The sequence below is a fragment of the Podarcis tiliguerta genome (genome assembly GCF_965153285.1).
Source record: "Podarcis tiliguerta genome assembly, chromosome: 2".
Lineage (NCBI taxonomy): Eukaryota > Metazoa > Chordata > Lepidosauria > Squamata > Lacertidae > Podarcis > Podarcis tiliguerta.
The window spans coordinates 73691353-73711683 of NC_139535.1; the positions used below are offsets into that span (position 1 = coordinate 73691353).

General features: G+C 45.4%; 1 protein-coding gene across 1 annotated transcript in view; it reads left to right on the forward strand.

Annotated features, from left to right (window-relative positions):
* Positions 1-19856, forward strand: part of PPARGC1B (PPARG coactivator 1 beta) — a 104376-nt gene extending 84520 nt beyond the window's left edge. Inside the window, exons 4-12 of the mRNA XM_083430730.1 lie at positions 401-517; positions 3959-5117; positions 6213-6249; positions 6942-7006; positions 7557-8328; positions 9227-9296; positions 9902-10023; positions 10748-10902; positions 12409-19856. Of these exons, the coding sequence (XP_083286856.1) occupies positions 401-517; positions 3959-5117; positions 6213-6249; positions 6942-7006; positions 7557-8328; positions 9227-9296; positions 9902-10023; positions 10748-10902; positions 12409-12512 (2601 nt within the window). The 3' untranslated portion in view covers positions 12513-19856. The remainder of the gene's footprint in view (positions 1-400; positions 518-3958; positions 5118-6212; positions 6250-6941; positions 7007-7556; positions 8329-9226; positions 9297-9901; positions 10024-10747; positions 10903-12408) is intronic.
* Positions 19857-20331: the final 475 nt, after the last annotated feature.

The following is a 20331-nucleotide window of genomic DNA, read 5'->3' on the forward strand; positions in this document are numbered from 1 at the left end:
TTTTCGCTGCACTTAGCTATGAATGAATTTTTGTCATCCCCTTGATGAGCTTTAACAACAAGGCAGTGAGCCTCCATGGAGCTGGGTCTTGGTAAGTATCCAATGCTAGCTGGAACTGCAAGCCAGACCCAACTCAGGAGGCAATAAATTTGGAAACGGTCTTTTCCAAGCCCCTGTTTGCTTTCAGTTTCAGCGTGTGTTGGAGCCTCCCCATGACCCTGATTCATGTGACTCTTCGGACATCTGTGGCTGCCAAAACTCATGTTGTGGGGGTGGGAGGGCTGGATCTCCACTCCTGCTTAGAGGAGAGCAGGAGGGTTGACCTGGGATAATTTAAGCAGACGTGGCTGTTCATTTACGTAGGAATTCCGACTCTTTCTTTCACCGCTTCCCTTTCCAGCTGAAGAAGTTGCTCCTTTCTCCATCCAATGTGCCTCCAAGCTATGAGGTTCAGAGAGAGGGGAGCACATGGCGTCAAGGAACTCCCAAATCCAGACCCCAGCGACCCTGTACAAAGGTATTGTTTGCCTTAGCAACCCTAACCTTTGCCCTAAGATAGCACACCGCACTATATTTACCCATGATTAAATCCAAGTTTTACATTACAGCTCACCTCCCATTTTAAACAGAAGAAGTATGGTCAGGAGGGCCTAGTAAGGACTGGCACACTCCCATCAGTATTGTTAGAAGTGTTTTGTAAATTTTTATTTATTTGTTAAATGACTTCTGTCTTGCCTCTCCTTAAAACACTTGAGGTTGCTTGCAGTAATGGCTTAATTTCACCAATAAAACCAGAAAGTGGGATTTACTTCCAGATGAGTATATATAGGACTGCAGCCTTAAACAGCTCACAACCTTTCCTGAATAAGCCTGGGGTTTGTTGTGTGCCAGGATGTGAGCAGTGAGGTAGACAAGCACGCCTTTTGTGCAACCACGATGCCACAGTCAAAAAGGCCCTCTTGTGCATGTTTGGCCACAGTGCTTCAAGCACATCAGAGCCTCCATCGATCACTTAACTGAGATGCATTCAGAAGTTGGGGCTTGAAAGCCCATGACATGCTGCCCAAAGTGAGGGTGGTATTGATTTCACATTGGATGCATGTGGAACTTAGGCTGAGATGGCCGTGCCCTATGTGTGTCATCTGAGCAGTTTGAACTAATGGCAGCTGTTGGGGCAGTGGCACCAGAGGGCCAGCAGGTGACTCAGTTGCATCTTGCACTACCTGGAGCATCCAAGTGAGCCATTGGAGTAGCCCTACTTAGGGTTCATGATGGGACCCTGGCCTAGCTAAGCAAGACCTTTGCTTACTACTTTAAGCAAAAACAATGCATCCTGGTCATGTTGACTTAAATCTGGTTTTTTAATGTCACTGTTGTCCTTTAAAATTGAGGTGGTACCCTGGATCTTCAAATCTTTATTATTTAGCCAAAGGTCATCCATTGACAGGCCATCGTGCATTTTTATGCAGTCCCTTGTGAACATACCAAATGTTAATCAAGGGGTGGTTTAAAAAAACTTGCCCTAATCTCACTCATAGAGAGTTTATTTTTCTTTCTAAATTTATCAGGAGGCAAGGGATTTTTTTAAAAAAACTTTTCGTTATTTATATCTCTCTGTGGGGATTTGAAGAAAGCAGCTAGGGCAGCTAGATGCAAAAGAAATCTGGGCTCCTGTGCCCTTTAATGGTGGTGTTGGAGAGGGAATTTCATCCAGTGTAGCTTGTCATGCACATTTATGGATGTTGCAGGAGCCCTGTCCTCTCGCATCGGGCCACTCTAGTAGTCCCCTAGCTACGGTGCCCAGGCAGACATGCTCCATAAATGTGAGACCAATACTGACAGGTGGAATCCACTGTATTGTACGGTTTGTCTACCCTTGAGGAATTTGGGTTGCATAGCAGGAATAAAGAGCCATGAATACAGAAGCTGGCCATACCTGGGTTAATGGAGAGATGAGAGAGAAAAAACAGGACACTGGTAGTGATATCAGAGTGAGGCTTCTCAAAACAAGAAGGCTTTCATCTGTGTGCCCTTTGGAGTGCGGTATACAAAGAGCCTCTTTATTTTCCCCAGATTCCCTTCGTCTTTAAATTTTGTCATGATGATCTTTCCCCTCTTCTCTCTCACTCTCATCCTTGACCCCAAATTAGAATGGAGCTTCCCAGCAGCTGACTGAATTGACTTTAGCTGGGCAAAGAGCTACACGTAAAGTTGCAGAACCAGTCCAGTCATTTAAACTAATCCCCTGAAATCCACACAAGATGCCATTAAAGATTTTCCACTTGGGTGATGGAAATTGTGCAGTGCATTAGGCAAGTGGATTTAGATTGCATGGGAAAGGCAGGGCTAAGTGGGGAGGGGGGGTGGAGAAAGAGAGAGACAGTGACCCTTCCATGCCAACTGGAAGAAAGGGGAGGCAAATCAATACTATTTGCCACATACAGCAGCTAGAAAGAAATTTGATGCAAGGGGTGTGAAGAATCCCTTTGATCTCTCTTGCTCTGTGCAGTTCTTGAAAGGAGCTGTTGAAAGTGTACATACATCCTCCCCTTTCTCATCTCTCCTGCCCAGTTCTTTAAACCCTGCATTAGCTTCCAGCAGCTTCCCCAAATCTTCATTTGATTTCTCATACCCAGGGCATTCACTAAGGAACAAGGCTCTGCATCTCAACAGGTTATATCCCTCCTATTCTTCTGTTATATTTACACATACACAAACATAGGAGGATAAGGATGGAATCAGTTTAAACTTCCACCCAGCTTTTACTGTTTCTCTTCTAGTTGTGCACAGATGACTCTTATATATGATTCTTAAAGAACGGGCATGTCCTCCCATTACTTAGCTTGTGTACATATGCCATAGGCTTTGTGCTGAGAGATAGCAGAGCTCCATGCAAAGGTAGATAAGTTTCATCATCCATTTTCTTCTCTGATTCAGGCAGGGCAAGGGCCTCCTTGACCATGGTGGTAAGGAATGCTCCCCTCATTATTAGTGGTGTCAAAGGCATCATCTGATAAATGCCCACAGTATTTGCTCAGTCAGTGTAACAGGAATTGAAACACAGGGCAGAGTGAGGCTTGCATTAAGCAGCAACCTTTACTGGAAAGTAGTATTGCTGCTTGCTACCAAAAAACTGGCTGTTGAGGAAGAAGAAGAAGAAGAAGATGACAAATACAGTTTAGTGGTTTGGATGCAAGGCCCTTCATTTACTACCTTAGAATATGACACGAAAAAGCCAGATCCTGCAAGTTCTCTGAAAGTAAGGTAAAGGTAAAGGTACCCCTGCCCGTACGGGCCAGTCTTGCCAGACTCTAGGGTTGTGCGCCCATCTCACTCAAAGAGGCCAAGGGCCAGCGCTGTCCGAAGACACTTCCGGGTCACGTGGCCAGCATGACATCGCTGCTCTGGCGAGCCAGAGCCGCACACGGAAACGCCGTTTACCTTCCCGCTAGTAAGCGGTCCCTATTTATCTACTTGCACCCAGGGGTGCTTTCGAACTGCTAGGTTGGCAGGCGCTGGGACCAAACAGCGGGAGCGCACCCCGCCGCGGGGATTCGAACCGCCGACCTTTCAATCGGCAAGCCCTAGGCACTGAGGCTTTAACCCACAGCGCCACCCACGTCTCTGAAAGTAGATGAGAACAAATAAGTTACACAAAGGGTACAAGTAGTTGCTTTATAAAATTACATCAGACAGATCCTATAGGCATTAATGAAATGTAACTGATAAATTACCAGGGTAACCACAGAAGAGGCTGAATAGTTCTTCATATACAGTAGATTATAGATTTCCATAAAATCTTCGGGGGTGTAAACATTTCTACAGAAATCTGCTGCAGTTGCTTACTGTAACCACCAAACAAGGAATGTGATGAGGGGATGAGGACCCTGTATATGGTGTGGCTGGGAAGAAACTCATTCTTGGTTAGCCTAACTTCCTTTTCCCTCTGCTCTTGAAGGTGGACAGTGTCCGAGACCGAAAGCCGAGTTTTCTCCAGGCTCAGAGCCGGAGCTGCACCGAGCTTCATAAGCACCTCACCTCCATCACTGCCCACTGCCCACACACAAAGGACAACTGGCCGCCGGACGAGTGCCACAGTGGCGGCACGGAGCCCCAGAGATATTGTGCCCACCATGGAGAGGACAGCGACTCCGGTGAAGAGTTGCTGCCCTGCGGCAACATGGCAGCGACTCCGCCTTCTTCCTCCGAAGAAGGCACCGGAGAGAAGGAGCTGCACGCTACTGTGGAGCTCATCCGCTACATGCACACTTACTGCCTTCCCCCCAGAAAGCTGCCCCCCACAGACCTTGCCGATGTGAGACACCAGCATTTCCACAGCCCCTCCAAGAGGGCCAAGCCGGATTGCCCCCTGCAGCGGCCTCCGCTCTGCAGCAAGGACAGTTGCCCGCCCAGCTCTTGGCACCTCTCAGCGGGCTGCAAGCAGCCCAGAGCCCCCACAGCCAGCTTCTCCATCCTGAAGGAGCTGCTTGCCAGGGACCTCCCATGTGATGTGAGCAAGCCATACCGGTTGGCCAAGCCTGCATATGCCTCCTTGACCAGGTTGCAGCCGCCCAAGGCTCCGGGAGCTTCTCCGCCCGAGGCTGCTGGGGGATCCACGGAGGCGTGCAAGTCCGTGGGCAGAATGCCACCAGAGGTGAAAACAGAGTCCAGACAGGGCCCCAAAGCAGACCCCGAGGTGAAGGAAGAGACTGGCGGCCCTGCAGAGGAGGAGGAGGACTGTGCAAAGCGGCCCCAGCTGGCCTTTGGGAAGGCAGGCCGCAAGCAGGAGAGCTTTATTTATGCCGTGCGGCGCTCCAAAAGACTCAACCCTGAGCTCAGTCTCTGGCTTTCCTTCCTTGATGACTCTCCCCCTGATCCGGCCACACCCCCTCAAAACAAAGTGGCCTCCCCAGAACTGTCCCTGTGCTCCTCCACTCTGCAGAACTTTGACAGGGAAGCACCAGCAGCAGAGGTTGAAGTGAGCGGTGCGGGAGAGGCAGAGGACAGGTATCAGAGTCTCCCGATGGAGCTGCAAACCCCCTCACCAGAGAGCTCCGGGGAGAGTGAAGCATGTGAGATCAGCGAGAGCCAGTGCTGCGCCCTTTTGCATCAGACAGGTACCCTAAGTAAGAGTCTGAACGTATGGGGAACATGGGAAGGGACATAGGAAGCTGCCTTATACTGAGCCAGACCAATGGTCCATGCAGCTCAGGATTGTCCACAGTGTCTGACAGTGGCTCTCCAGGTCTTTCCCAGGCCTACTTGGAGATACTGTGGGTTGGCTCCTCCTGCAAGCAAGGCACATGCTCTTCGGTTGAGCTCTGTCCCTTCCTGTAAGGGAAGGCCCGTGCTTTGAGTCAAACACAGGGAACATATCCTGTAAAAGCTCATTGAGCACAGAGAGGATGGGTTGTGGCAAAGGAGGAATTCAGTACAGTGGACGCTCGGGTTGCAAACGTGATCCGTGCGGGATGCACGTTTGCAACCCACAGCATTCCGGTATCTGGGTTTCAGCAGGTCCGTAACCTGAAAAAACGCAACCTGAATCGTCTGTAACCCGAGTTAGGACTGTACTGGCAAAGTTTGATGGGAGTATCTTTAGAGGTTACACACACTCTGTGGAGGGACTCTTAGACTGTCAGAGCTGCAGAGGACATTAGAGCTCTGAGCTTCCAGCTTCTTACAACCCAGGTGACTAAGGAGCAACCCAGGCGTGGTGTGGGAAACCCCGGATCAGACCCTCAGTGTCTCTCCTTTTACATCTTAAAACAACAGTAGAGAGTCCTGAATTGGATCAGAGCTTCAGTATTGGGGGGGTTAGTCCTTTTCCCTGTGGCAATTCTCTAGTTTAGCTCTTTCCTCCTCCCCACAACAGCTGCTATTGATTTTTGAGGGCAGGGGTTAAAGGCAAGCATTACAGACCTCTCTCTTTTTCCCAATAGCAGCTTGTGGGGAGGGCAGATTTAAATCAGGGAAACTGCAGAAGCAGGTAGGACTAATCCCTGCTCTCCCAGCCCTGCAACCCTGATCCAATTATCTCCCTGCTGCCTTTTAAGTGTTAAAAAGAAAGAAAGAAAGATGTCAGATTCAGGAGATCCAATCTTGCTTTGTTTGGTCTTAATCTGCTTTCTCATGAGCAACCTAGTCCAGTTCAAAGGCACGGATGTGGCTCACTGAGTCATTCTGCTTTTTCCTGTTTGTTTTTCTTTCAGAAGCACCAAGGTGTCTGTCGATGCCCTTGGCAACAACGTAAGTGAAATACCAAAAATACATATTATTAGTGGAGGAGGATAGCCTCAGGTGTCAGGAACTTGGCACAGGGCTGTCTGAGAACTTTGCTGCCCTTCTTCTTCTTTGGCGATCACTCGTAGCCGAGTAAGATGGTCTTCCATAAACATAGTTTTAACAATGAGTCTGTAAGTGACTGTGGAGGCCAATTCTAGATCCACATGTCCTTCCACAGTGGGGACATTGGTTTCCGGGCGGGAGTTGATCACGGTGTGGGTTTGCCAAGCATGCCTTCCTCTTAGCACGTTTCTCCCTTGTGCCCTAATGCATTCATGAAAATATAACATAATTGTGTGCAAATAAGTCCACAAATGGTATTAGCCCATATACACTTTTTACTAGCATATGCTGGCCATTTGTGACACTGTAGTAGCCTATAAGGGTGGTCATGGAGAGCAGTTTCCTTCTAGTTTGCAAAACTTTCACTGCATAGTTACCTGGAACTATTCCCTGCTCTCTGGTCCTTACCAGTTGCATGGCCATTTAGAAACCTGTTTGACATGGCAACTGACCCTTGAAGGTTTGGCCAGAGTCACTTTATCTTTACAGCTTCCTTGTTTCTGGTTTAGTATGTGAATTGTGATGTCTCCATCTTTAACATGCACCTTATCTCTTCCATGACCTCTACACTCTCCTTTTCTCCTCCTCTTTAGAGAACCAACATTTGGAAAGCGCAATTTCGAGCAAGTTCTGACCGTAGAGCTGTGTGGCACTGCAGGTAAGGGTGGAATTCGCTTTACGAGTCTGCCACATCCTGCAAAATATGAAGAGAAAGTGGGCCAGTGCCAAGGACCTCATGGTCAGCTAGTGACTTCAGGATGTTAATTCTGCATAAAGCCATTGACTTGAAGGAAAGGGACCCCCTTCATTTGAAATGGCAGCTATCTAACATAAGTGCCTGTGTCCTCACCAACTCCTTGAGAACTGCTATTACCATTTCCCCAAGACAAGAAGCTAGCTGTAAACAGAAGTGCAGCTGGCCCAGAATCAATTATGCAGCAGGGTTTCCCAAACTTGGGTCTCCAGCTGGTTTTGGATTATAATTCCCATCATCCTGGACCACTTGTACTGCTAGCTAGGGTTGATGGGAGTTGTAGTCCAGCAACAGCTGGAGACCCAAGTTTGGGAAACTGGTTTTGCAGATGTGGCGGTGTACAATGAGGGAACAAGTCTAACTCCCCTTGTCAAGGCAGCTTTCTTGTTTGTTTTAACTTTCGTGCTTCTGTACTGAAAGGCCTTTATCCTTTTGCTTCCTTGGGGGAGATAAGGTCTCACACCACCAACTACACCACCATACAAGCCTTCAGAGGAGGACCTGTATAAGCCAGACATTCACCAGAGGCCAGCCAAGGAGACTGCCATCATCACCAGCTCTGAGCCACAGCCAATGATGGGGGACAGGGCAGCCTCTGGGAAGAAGCAGAAGAAGCACCCAGTGCGGACAGAGCTGTACGCACACCTGAGTCGGTCCACCCCCCACCTGCCCCACCCCGAGCCACATGGGGTGCTGAAGCGCCCTTTCTCACGCTCTTTTGGCGACCACGACTATTGCCAGGTCTTGAAGCCCGAGGCCTCGCTCCAGAGGAAGGTGCTGAAATCCTGGGAGCCCCTGAGCCATGTGGAAAACAAACACAAGCGGAGAGCCCCTGATGTGCACTACCAGCACGAGAGTCAGGAGGGCGTCAATGGGACCTCAGTGAAGGAGGGAAGCCAGCAGCTGAGGGACCAGGAAATCAGGGCCAGCTTGACAAAACACTTTGGCCTCTTGGACAGTGCCCTCGATGCCGGGGAGGCGGCCTTCTGCAAGACGCCTGAATATGACACCGTCTTTGAGGACAGCTGCAGTGAGATTGGTTCCCCGCTGGAGGAAGAGGAGGAGGAGGAGGAAGAGGAGGAGGAGGAAGAGTGCTGCACAAGTCCATTGGAATCCAAGATGTGCCCCTACAAGAACCCTCTTTCCAGGGCCAGTTTGCACTATTGCTCCCGAAGCAGGTTCGATTCTGAGTCTTCATGCTGCAGGTCCAGGTCTCCAGCAAGCAGGTGGGCTTCCCTGCACAATTGTGAGTTCACAGGGTCTTTGGCGAAAGGGCTCAGAGAGACCAGTAGTGAGCAAAATTGTAGTGGGTTGCATTGGCTGGTCTTTACCGGCTCCCTCACAAAGGTAGCTACTGCTTTACAGGTGGCCCTCTGGCAGAGGTGCTGACTTTTTGCTTATGTTTCTCCAGGAGGTGCCGTGCACATCCATGCTGCTTTATAGATAATATGATTACTCTGAAAGAGACTGGGTTGGGTGGGTCCAGAGATCCCTGTGAGCGAAGTTTCGCTCACAGGACCTCTCACTTACAGAAGTAGCAGAAGCAATTTTTGCCAGTTCTCCTCTGCATCCCCTGAATATCTGTTTTGGAAAGTTGGAGGACCCTCGGGAACCGCCTGGGCAGTGGCAGAAGAGACTGGAGGGAGCAATCTCCTTCCCCCTTCCATTAGCAGTTTGCTGCACTAGATTGCCAGCCCCTTGTGTGAATGTCTCAAGCCTTTCCCTTTGCAGAAGAAATACTCTTGATAAACGGGGAAAAAGAGGGAAGCAGCATCCAGGTGGGCAGAAATAAGTTTTAAGACCTTTTGCATCAGAAATGGAAGCCAAAGACTCAAATTGGTTGTACCTAAGCACGGAGAAGAATTTTGAAGCATATTAGGCTCTGCAAATTTATTTCTGTCCACCCTTTCCCCCCTGTATTTGATGCCTTGCCGTTTCTCCTTTTTATGCTGGATGCTGGCGTTTGTCTTTGAAAGCCTGCTGTTGCAGACACGGCATTCTTTGTGCTGTGAGACTGTCCCTGCAAGCAACAAGTGTGCCTCTACTTCCTTGTGATTTCTAGCGCTCAGACCAGCCAGAGTCCATTCAGGACTAAATTCATGTGCCTTCTTGTTTATCAAACAGATACGAAAATGGCAAGCAATGTCAAGATGGAACTGTTGGACAGATGGAGAAGAGGAGAGAAAAAGCCATTGTAAGTGACCTGTTTGCTATGTGGGGGCTTCTGTAATAAATCAAGTGGGAATGGTGCGGCTTCCAACCAGATCTGTTGACTCCCTCTTTTGAAAATTCATCTGAATTTAGGGACAAAGCAATTTTGGTTTGACTCCCACTCCAGGTAGGAGTGGCACAGTACATGTTGCAGTATCTCTTGGCCCAACACCAGTTTAAGATGATGAATTAGAAAGAAGTAAAGTAAACATAACCGGCGACAGATTCAGTTCTTGACCCAGGAGAAACTTGGTGCCGAATTCATCAACAGGCACTTACAGAGAGCAGTGGGAATTGTGATTCCATGGCAACTTTATAGTGAAGCTGAAATGGGGTAAAGCTGCAGCTTTTGAAAGGGAGACATAAAATAAGACGATAAAGGGTACACGATAGGCAAGCTAGCCGTGAAGCGCTAGCAGGCAGCTATTCCTCAAAGAGCTGTTTCAGCAGATAGAATTTGTGCATTTGTTACACAACATCATGCTGCCTTGTTGTTAAAGCAGGTTGGGGATAGGAAGCGTTCAGTCGGAAGAAGAAGAAAGAGTTGTATCAGGACAGGCCTAAGCAATTATTCTCATCCCTGAACAGGGAGAAGGCCGCGTAGTGTACATCAGAAACCTTGCCAGCAGTATGAGCTCCACTGAACTGAAGAAGCGCTTTGAGGTGTTCGGAGAGATTGTTGAGTGTTGCGTTTTGACCAGGAATAAAAGGTGGGTCAAAGCTATGCTTCCCCCTCCCTCGCTGCTAGAATCAGCAGGAACTTTTGGAGATCTAAGCACCGGGAACCTAGCCTGTCTATCCTGCGAGACATGAGATGCAGGACTTCGGTCTTATTTGGGGATTGAAAGCTGGAGCGTGTTTTTTGTGGGGGGTACTCTGGAGATGTTTGTTCTTTGGGGAAATGTCTGCTGCTGTGGTACAATGGTGATCTGAAGAGATGCTGCTTCACAGGATTTTAAAGAGACAATGCTTGCTCCAGTGTTATTTCATGGGACTGTTGCCCTCTGAAATCCTTTTTGTTCTAGGGATCTGCTTGATTATAAAATAACGAGTCTCCCTTTCTCCTAAATAAAGAGAGATGTGGAGGCCTATGTAATATATTTGGACTCGAGGGTTGTTCTAATGACCTACAAAGTGTGGCATGCAAGGAGAACTAGAGGGTGGTATTCAGCTAAGCCTTACTCAGAGTAAATCTGTTGAAACTATTGGACCTCACTTAGTCATGTCTATTCATTTCAATGAGACCAGTGTAGGCACCTGGCTTCTAATCCCTTGCTAACCACAAAGGCTCACTGGGATGACTACTACCTTCCAGCTCTATCTACCTTCTTTGGGGAGAAAACGATGTGTCCTTTGGAGGTTTACAAAAAACGTAACACAAATAAATGGCAATAAATTGTTGCCTGTGCTTAAGTTCTCCATTTTGTTTCTCAGGGGAGATAAATATGGCTTCATCACGTATCGGTGTTCAGAACATGCCGCCTTATCCTTGAAGAATGGTGCCTCGCTAAGGAAAAGAAATGAGCCCTTGTTCCAGCTGAGCTACGGTGGCTTTGGGCACTTCTTCTGGACCAGATACACCGACTTGGGTAAGCCACCCCCATGTCCCTCCAAAGCGGTCCACGTCCTCCTCCATCCCTTGTTTGGGTGGTGATGATTTCTTTGCTGCGCTGTCTCCCATTGTGTTTGTTATCATTTGTACATAATGCTCATTGACGGTCCAACAGGTTCACTTCTATTTATTATCCTTTATAGTTTGTTTAAGCTATTAGAGGGATACCTTGAGTTATTACAGAGTTGATTGGATCAACTACACACAAACATTCGATAGAGCTTCAGCTTGCTCACTTTCTCTGGCTTATCACTATTTTGTTGTAGTGGTTTATATTCCAATTTATAGGCCTTTTTATTTTACTGGAAGGGCCTCCAAAGCAGTATACAGCAGCTATATAATACAATAAAAGTATTTTATGGTTGTATGAAAAGGCAAACCAACAAACCAACCCCAAACACATCCCAGATTAATAATATAATGGGGAAAATAAAAAGTACCACAATATTTAGAACCTACCTTATTTGTATTGACAAACACACAAAAAGCAGCTAGGAGAACTGATGTCTTGCATTATTATAGACACTGTAAAATGTTACTCAAAATATTGGAAAAAACATTCAAATCCTAGGAAAAAGAAGGGAAGGGACTGTGAGGGTCATGTAGTTTAACCCCCTGCAATGCAGGAATCTTTTGCCCATGATCCTGAGATTATGCTCCTGCTCCAACTGAGCTAACAGAATGGGAGGCAAAAATGTATTGAATTTGCAGTAATAACTAAGCTTACAAGCTATTTAACAATGAAAGAATGTAGGCCAAAACCTAACAGAACTGGAGCTTATTCATTGACTAATGGAATGGTAGAGTGCATTCATCAGGCAATCGTAGGTCCTCATACAATGTGTCATTTTAGGATTAGGAAAGACTGTATTTAATACAATAGCACAATTATATACTGAAATATATATCGTGTATGTATTTCTTATTTATCTTAATATAGGCTATGAAGCTGAACCTTGTATGGCGTTTTACTTTTTTTAAAAAAATACTATTTTTCTAAAAAGAACACAATAAATAAACAATGACAAAAACAGTTTCAGCAGCACAAAAATGAATTGCAAAACACAATCAGCAGGAACAAATCAGGAATCTAATCTCCTATTCCTCACTTGTATTTCTAAAAAGTATTTTTGAAAAGTATTTTTTTTAAATAAACACACATTTTGGTGTTTTGCTAAGCTGGGAATTGTAACCTGTAGGATAATTGAACTACAGTCCACATTATTAGTCCAGAAGGCGTGTATTTGACTAACCCTCTTAAAAATGTAGGCCAAAGGGAATTCTCCTTTCTCCTTAGTTCCTGTTGTGTAGTAATTACGTAATTCCTCCACACCAAATATCTGAAGGCTAATATTAAAAAAAACAAAAAAACACCAAGAGGGAGAGAATGCATAGTATGGCTCTTCTCTGCCTCTTTTGGGGGGTGCTTAACAGGTTTTGCTTTTTCCTTTGACCATGTGTACTTCTTCTCTCCTGACACCAGATTCCAACACAGAAGAGTCCTCCCCAGCTCTGATAAAAAGCAAATACGAGACCATGGATTTCGACAGCCTGCTGCAGGAGGCCCAGGAAAGCCTACATCGGTAACAGCCTTAACCTTTGAGGAATACCTCAATACCTCAGTCAAGGCACTTCCAATATGTTTACGTTTTCAAAGAAATGATTAAGTATACAACGAGAGAGAGAGAGAGACTGCTGTCCCTTTAAATCGATGTTTACATTGAACAAGCTGCTTCTGTCTGTGAGTCCCCATGGTGTTGATGTTCCACTGCCACACATTAGTATCTTTGCTTCTGACTGGTTGTGTTAGGATGAGCCTGCAAAAGCCTCCTGTCCCCTTCTTGTCTGGCCCCTTTCTCTGCCCCCCCCCCATTACCTACTTCCGCCGTGGATTTGCAGCTGTGTTCACCATAACTTTTTTTTTGTCTGTAGTGTGTGATGATGAAATTGTTAATTGTGAATAGAATCAGGATTGTAAACTAATTTTTAATAGAAGAAAGAAATATATACTTATAATGTATTTATGGCTCAGATGTACTGTAATTCAGATTTATTGTACCGCTTCCTTGATTTTTAACTATGCACTGTAATGAGGCACTTGCCTGTCAGCAGATGTGGCCCTCCCCAAAGGGTGCCCTCCAATTGGCCACTCAGTTGAAATTGGCTTCAGCCCTGTCCATGGCGAACCAAGGGGTGACCGACTGATGTTGTGCTCTTGCTATATAAGCCATTTGTTCCGTTTCGTTTGGGCTGAATTCTGGGATCACCACTGCCCTGTTTGTTGATGGCACAAGGCACATTGTGATTCCTCAGTCCAGAGCTGGCTCTGGGTGGATAGGAATGGCGTTCTCAGATGGTGCATTTTTGAGGAAGGGGAGGGAGGAAAAGGGTGCAAGGGTAGAGTGTGTTTTCCCTCTGTCTGTGATGGATTGACAGTGGTCACAAGGTAGTGAAGCCCCACCTGCCAGGGAAATGGTACGTAAGAAAAGCTCCCTTGGATCAGAACAAAGAAAAGCTCCTCTGGATCAGAACAAAGAAAAGCTCCTCTGGATCAGAACAAATGCCTATCTAGTCAAGCATTCTGTTTTGTGCCATGGGCGACTAGATTCCTAAAAGGTAATAGTCCTCTCCTTTTGATGCTCTCCAGCAATGTATGAAGGCAGTAGCCCTTTTGTTTGCTCTCCAGCAGCTGTTACTCAAGAGGCGTTCTGTCTTTAAACTTGAAAGCTCCTTATAGCCATCGTGACCAGTAGTGCAGGAGCACAAGTCTACAGCAAGACTGAGAAAGTCTGAGAGCCCATCCCAGAACAATTATGCCCAGAGGTTTCTTTGCATTACATCTACCATCTAATGATAGCAGCTGCAGTTTCGCCAGGTCCATGTGGGAGTTTGAGGTAGAGGAATGTGGAGCAATTCATTTAAGGCCATACATGACATCACCAGTAGCCTCAGGAATAGTTTTTTACCCATCTGGTCATCTAACCAAAGCAAAATCTCCTGCCTGGTGGGCGACACCCAACAGAAAAAAAATTCAAAGGAATTCTCACACCTTGGGCTGAGTGAGTTGACAGTGCTTACAGCTGGCACATAGCACATGGCTCATCAGCTGATTGTCCCTGCTCCATTTTGAACACTACTCTCCTTATGAGTGGAATAAGCCATAAAACATAGTGTCATTGCTATGAAGCCTTGTGAAGTGACTTCCCGTCTCTCTCTTTCTCCCACTCCCTGTCAAGAAAGGCAAGGATGTCACTGCCTATTTGATGTTCATTTTGACTTCCTCTTGGCGACGATCTTGTGCCCTCCTTTATTTCTTCCCTGGCTTCTTTCAGATTCAGAAGTTTGAGGAGTCATTACAAAGGAAGTCTTAGAGTGATTTAAGCAACTAGTTTAGGGGCTCTTTGATACGAACCGGGGTGCTGGGACAGAGGCAGTGTAGAAGCCTCTAGCTCAGAAGACCGAGAAGTGGGAAGGAGTCGCTATCTAACTTCCGCAATTGTTTCACTCAAATATAGCTCGGACTTGCCACAATATACTGTGCTAATGCCTCATGCAGTATGGCTGTTCTCGTGCTATACTTGGAAGCCATGTCCAGGGACATGAGAGACAGACCAAGAAACCAGCAGATGCATCAAGAGATAGCATTTTCAAGTGGGGACCAAATAACCTTGCTAATACCTTCATCAGCCACCATGTCTTTGGTTTATTTTTCACAAAGGATCAAGATCTCTGGCATTTAGCCACCCCATGTATACAGAATGCAACAACCTTAATTTGGCCAGCAGTTATTTAATCTGAATCAAAAGGAACAAATTGCCAAAGACCTTGGCAACTGCCTGGCTTAGGTCTAACTCATGCTTGCCTGTCTTGAGTAATTCCATTGACCCAGTAAGGACCACACGCATCAGAAACACCATGAATGAGGTCAAGGCGTCGGCTCATGTGTTATCCCATACTAATTATGTGATCGTTTCTGTCTTTTAATGTGGAGCTTTAATAACAACAGTGCTTATTTTATATAGTAACTGATGTCACAATTTCACGTGTTGTTGGCCAATAATAATAATAATAAACCTCACGATATTGGCTGCTTCAATGTTGCTTGCACCACCTCCATTCGAGAACTTACTGATGGATTGCAAGATCCTCTCATGATCAGCCCAGAGCAAAGTCTGGCCCAGATAAAGCATCTGCTGTTGACAAGTGCCTCATTGTAGCTCTGCCTTTTTCTGTCCTAGTATTTCCTCACCACAATGATGTTTACATGTGATTGCTATAGAGCTTACTGTAGAATGTACATAGCGACACATTTAGGGTGGGTAGGACTGTCCTGTCCTGTCCTGTGCTGTGCTGATGTTTTCAGAGAACAATCGAACAGAAGAAGAAGAAGAAAAATAAGTAACCACCCCTACAACCGTTAAGTGGAATTCTTCCATCTCCTGGCTTGGTTACAAGGGTAGATCAAAGTTCACCGCTGGCTTTGGTCAGAGAGATGGAAAATGCATCAAATTTCTGAGCATGCTGAAAGTGTTGAATGCAGCTGCAGAGGGGAAGGAAGAGTCCTTCTGCTCTCCAGAAAGAGCTGCCTTCAGTGCAGATCGCTTGCAAACATGGGTTTGTATTTAATCAGTTATTATTATTATTATTATTATTATCTCAAGTTACTTTTAAGAGGCTGGACTTACCAATGATGTTAGAGCATGCACACGCATGCTCTTTTGAGGAGGGAAGAAGGTCCTGTAACGCACATGGCCTCTCAATCCTAGATATAGGGAGAGGTGCAATAAGTGGTCTTTGTGTTGCCTGAAGCCTATAAAAATATTTATTTTAATTTTTTGTGAGAAATTTCACTAGGACTTTATGCAATATGCACACATGTGCACAAACGCACACATGTATAGGGAAAAGGTAGTGGCGGGGCATTGAGCCCCTCTGACTGCTGCTGGGTACAGCAGCAGCAGCTGTAAATCCACCACTGTTGAATGTAGAACCTGAGTGGTATGGTTTGAAAAGCACGGACATCTAATGCTGGTTGTGGCACACTAGTAACCTGTGGCTTATTTTAATGGCTATTGGAAGCACAGCTAAGTTTGTATCAGCCACAGGGATACAAACACTGCAAAAACCCTTGGCTATCAGAAGCTTGGAAAGTTGCTCCATATGCGATGGGAGAATTTTAGGCAGCAAGCCTGTATTCAGGGTATATTCCAGGAGGGTCTTCATAGAGCAGGAAGCTGCTGTGCTCCACATACACTGCAAGAAGTAGTTTGAGCTGCTGCTGGTGAAAAAAGCAAACCCCAAAACTCAGTTCAGAATGGCACAGGAATCGGAAGGACCACTTGGAGGTCCTAGTTCATCTCCACGAATCAGAGCAGCTGGGTGGATACCTTTTTAACAGATCTACAGAACTTGTGGCTTGCCTAACTACCAGCCTGCCAGAGGCCTGGTCAGGGGTCAAAGTGTCTTGCAGGCCTCCGTAGATGGCTGGCATACTGTGATGGGCTTGGTGGGTTCCACAATCCTGGCCTATAATACAGAATAGGCATTTTGCTCATACTGTGAGGACAGTGGTAGGGTGGCAGTCCTCCCCTGACCTCCCGCCAGCTGGGTGGCTTGCTGCTTTCAGGAGGATTGAGGCAGTAGTGGGGGGTCAGTGTGGTGCACAAGGGAACCAGCAAAGCCATCAGCAGTTGAGTGTCACCACCACTAGTGTGTGAGGAGCTAGTTCCATGGTGCAGTCCCTCACAAGGCTCACTTCCTCAGCCTGAAGCCCCTCACTTGCTGAGTTCGAAGCACAGGCTGGAGATGAAAAGGGGGAAAGGAAGTTTATTCCTTATTGAGGTTGGGGGAATTAAAATGAGCTTTACACATTGCTATAGCCATCACTGCCGCCAACATGTTTGGGCAGATTTAAACCTTGGTGCAGTTCAGCTCATTTTGATTTCCCAAGGTGGCCGCACGTTGAGGCTAAGAAGAGTAGCCGAGGGTTCCCTGCCCCCATTAGCTAAAGAAGGATCTTAATTACCTTAATGGTTACTTCCTCCGCCCTGTTTAGAAAGAGCTTGGGCTCCTGTGCTTTCCGTATACTTCTGCGAAGTCTGCCTAACTTTCTCCCATATTCTTTCTCTTAATAATATGCATAAAGCCAAGGACCCCGTACCCAAGGGGTAGGCCTAGCCATAACAACGATTAGCAGCAGAAACAAACCAAGCCTTTGCAAGATCAGGTGAGAAACCAAATAAACAAATTAAAAGAATTCAATTTTCCAGGGTGTTTCGGAATAAGAGGGTGTGTTGAGAAAGGCAATCATGAGGGAGACATTTATTTTTTTAAATAAACAGAACTATCTCTATATTATATGTAGGGGTGTGCGTGTGGGTATGTGTGAGTGAAAAAGAAGTCCCTCCTAACTGCTTCTTAATTAGGAAAAATACCTTAACAATAGGAATAAGTCATAAGCCATTTCCTTGCCCTTGGTCCTTTAAATAACCATGCTTTTATGTGAAACGCAAATGGTTCCTGCTAAATTCAGCAACCAGACAAAGGAGTGAATGCAGGCATCAGAAAAAGAAGATGCGTGCAGAAGAACTGGGTTCCCAAACGTCACTTTCATTGTCAGTCGATGGAAATGTTCATCCCACGTTCCCTCTCAGAGTGACTGTCTTGAGCTTTGCTACCTCCATGAAACTTTCATGTCAGCTTGGTCATGTGTTTCCATGATTAGCATCCAATTTTCTCAGTAGCCCATGTCAAAAAGCCTTAGAGGAATCAGAGAGCAAGGACACTTCGATTTTCATTTGCCAGATGAAAGTAGCAAGTCCTTAATCTGTAGCTGAGCATTTCCTCAATTTGTTCTTACAGCAGGGTAGTCTATTTGTGACACACTTTAGCAATATGAGCATTCAAAGCCTTCTGCTTTCCCATCAACGTTCTGCAAGTAATTGTTTGTTTAGGCCTCGTTCTCATTTGTGTGCTTTTTGACAATTTCCCCTGGCATCATTTCCCCCACATCACTGATGCCCATGCATCATTTTAACGTGACTTTTGGCCCAACCATAACATTTTCATGTACGTATGATTGCAGGTACCTCCTTGCACTTAAGGGGGCATTGCGCCCCCTTAACCCCAAAGTAACCTGGGGGCTTATGCATTTTGCATTTTATAGCTGGAAGTCTACCGTTAATAGTGGACAACAGAAATGCACTAGAGGTGAGCACCTATGATGCTCTAACAAATTAATGTGTTGTAGGATAGATGCTACAAAAACAAGTACACAAGCATTGCTGCATGTCATGCAACTTAGGGACGGGATCTCTGTGACTGAGGTTATCACTAACAATCTGCAACTGAGCTTGCCACCTGACTGAAGGTGGGGGGCTCACATGATTGAACGCATCTCCGTACGCTCCCTGCACCTGAAAAATGACCATGTCGTGGGAAAAGGTTATGTGCAGAATCTCAGTGAAAACTCGGCTATGCCCTAGTGTTAAGGAGCAAGCTATCCAATCTGGTTTGGGTGAATTTATCATGGTATCCTGCTGTCACCCTAAACTTTGTGCCAGTGAGGCAGACTAAATCAAATGCATCAGCCTTACTTGGGTTCTCTATCCTTGGAATGCATAGCACATGTCATTGATGGAGGAGCCTGTGTTGTTAGATGTTATTGGGGTACAGCTCCCATAATCCATGACCATGGTTCATGCTGGCTGGGGCTGATGGGAGTTGGAGCCCAACAACATTCAAAAGGTCACAGGTTTCCCCAATCCATTACCTAGGCTGTGATCCAATGAGCAAATGGAGCTCAAAAAAAAGAGAAAGAAATAAGGTTGCTCCATAGTCTTCATTATGGCAGAATTCTGTCTTTCAAAGCTTTACACAACATTGAAGAGAATGGGTAGGCCAGTTTTCACAGAGCTTTATATGCATAAAAATGCACCTGTATTACTAGATTAGCCTACTGAATTTTTGAAGGGTCAATTTACACTGAAGGTTTTTGTCCCCCCCCCCAAAAAAAAAAGTCAAAACGTTTCCCATTTCCTCATGGAGGAAACTATGTCTGATGTGGATAGCAAGGCAAACCCCTGGAGAGTCTGGTTTTAATGCAGCCACTGGTGCTTTAGGTGGCATTATTTATTGGAAAAGTGAAAAGGAGTGAATTAATACCACTGTTTGCAGCGTGTGTTTATGAGTGTATGTGAGCCAGAGAGAGTGAAGGAGACTAAATTGATGCATTTCTTAAGAAAGGTGTAAGAATTTCACCTAAAAGAGGGGCACATTTGCTATGTTATTTATAATAAAAAACTAGATTTTACTTTTTTTGTTTTTTGAAGAGGACACTGCTAATAATTAGAAGGGGCCAATTCTGCTTCTCTTTTACATGTATTAACTAAGTGATAACTTATTTCTTGGTAAGTAAAAGCAGCAGGATTGACCCCTTTTGTAATCAATAAAATCAAGTTTTTAGTTCACTGTTTTAAAAAAAATAGTAGAAGATTTTTATATTTCACTTAATTTCCCCCCAGTTGTGTTCTGTTGTGTCCTTATTTATGTAATATACTTTAACCTTAATCGGCATAGATTCTTATGCCTTTCCTTTGTTATTGTCATTTTTTAAAAGAAATATTTCTTTCTAGTGTGATTTCAATGTCTACCTTCTAAATGAGAGAACGTTTTCTTGTATTTTTACATTGTCAGATTCTATAGTTTCGTAGATGATTTAACCAAATTGCTCAATGTATTCTCTATATCTATCTGGTAGGTATATAAAAGTTCTATTTTAAATTGTGTAAATACTTCAGAACTGGCTTCTTTTTGAAACTCCCCTGCCGTGGAGTTACTTGTTTACATCACAAAGACTGTAGAATCTCTACATTCATGTACTGTAAATAGTGAAGTGATCTGCCTATAAATAAATAAATCATAACAAATATACTATGAAGTCCAACACGTCCTGCTTGCTTGCAACTCGGTGTGTGTGTGTACATTTTTGGGAGGCTTTCTGCTCCTAAATTGCACCCATGTCCTCTCTATGCATCGGCTGGAGTCTGGTGACCCTCACACTTATCGTAGGCCTTGTTTACAGCTATAGAAGACAGAGGTGTCTTCTGAAAGATGCCAGCTTATGGAACAGCTGTAGTCTTTGGTTTCTAATAGAGATCCAGATTAAGTGCCCCATGCAGAAGCTCTGACACTGCTTTGAAGAGGTCCACAATAAGTGAGGTTACAGGGAACCAGGCAGAGGGCCTTCTCGTTAGTAGTGCCGGCCCTGTGGATCACCCTCCCATCAGATGTCAAAGAAATAACTACATGACTTTTAGAAGACATCTGAAGGCAGCCCTGTTTAGGAAAGTTTTTAATGTTTGATGTTTTGTAGCTTTATTATTATTATTATTATTATTATTATTAT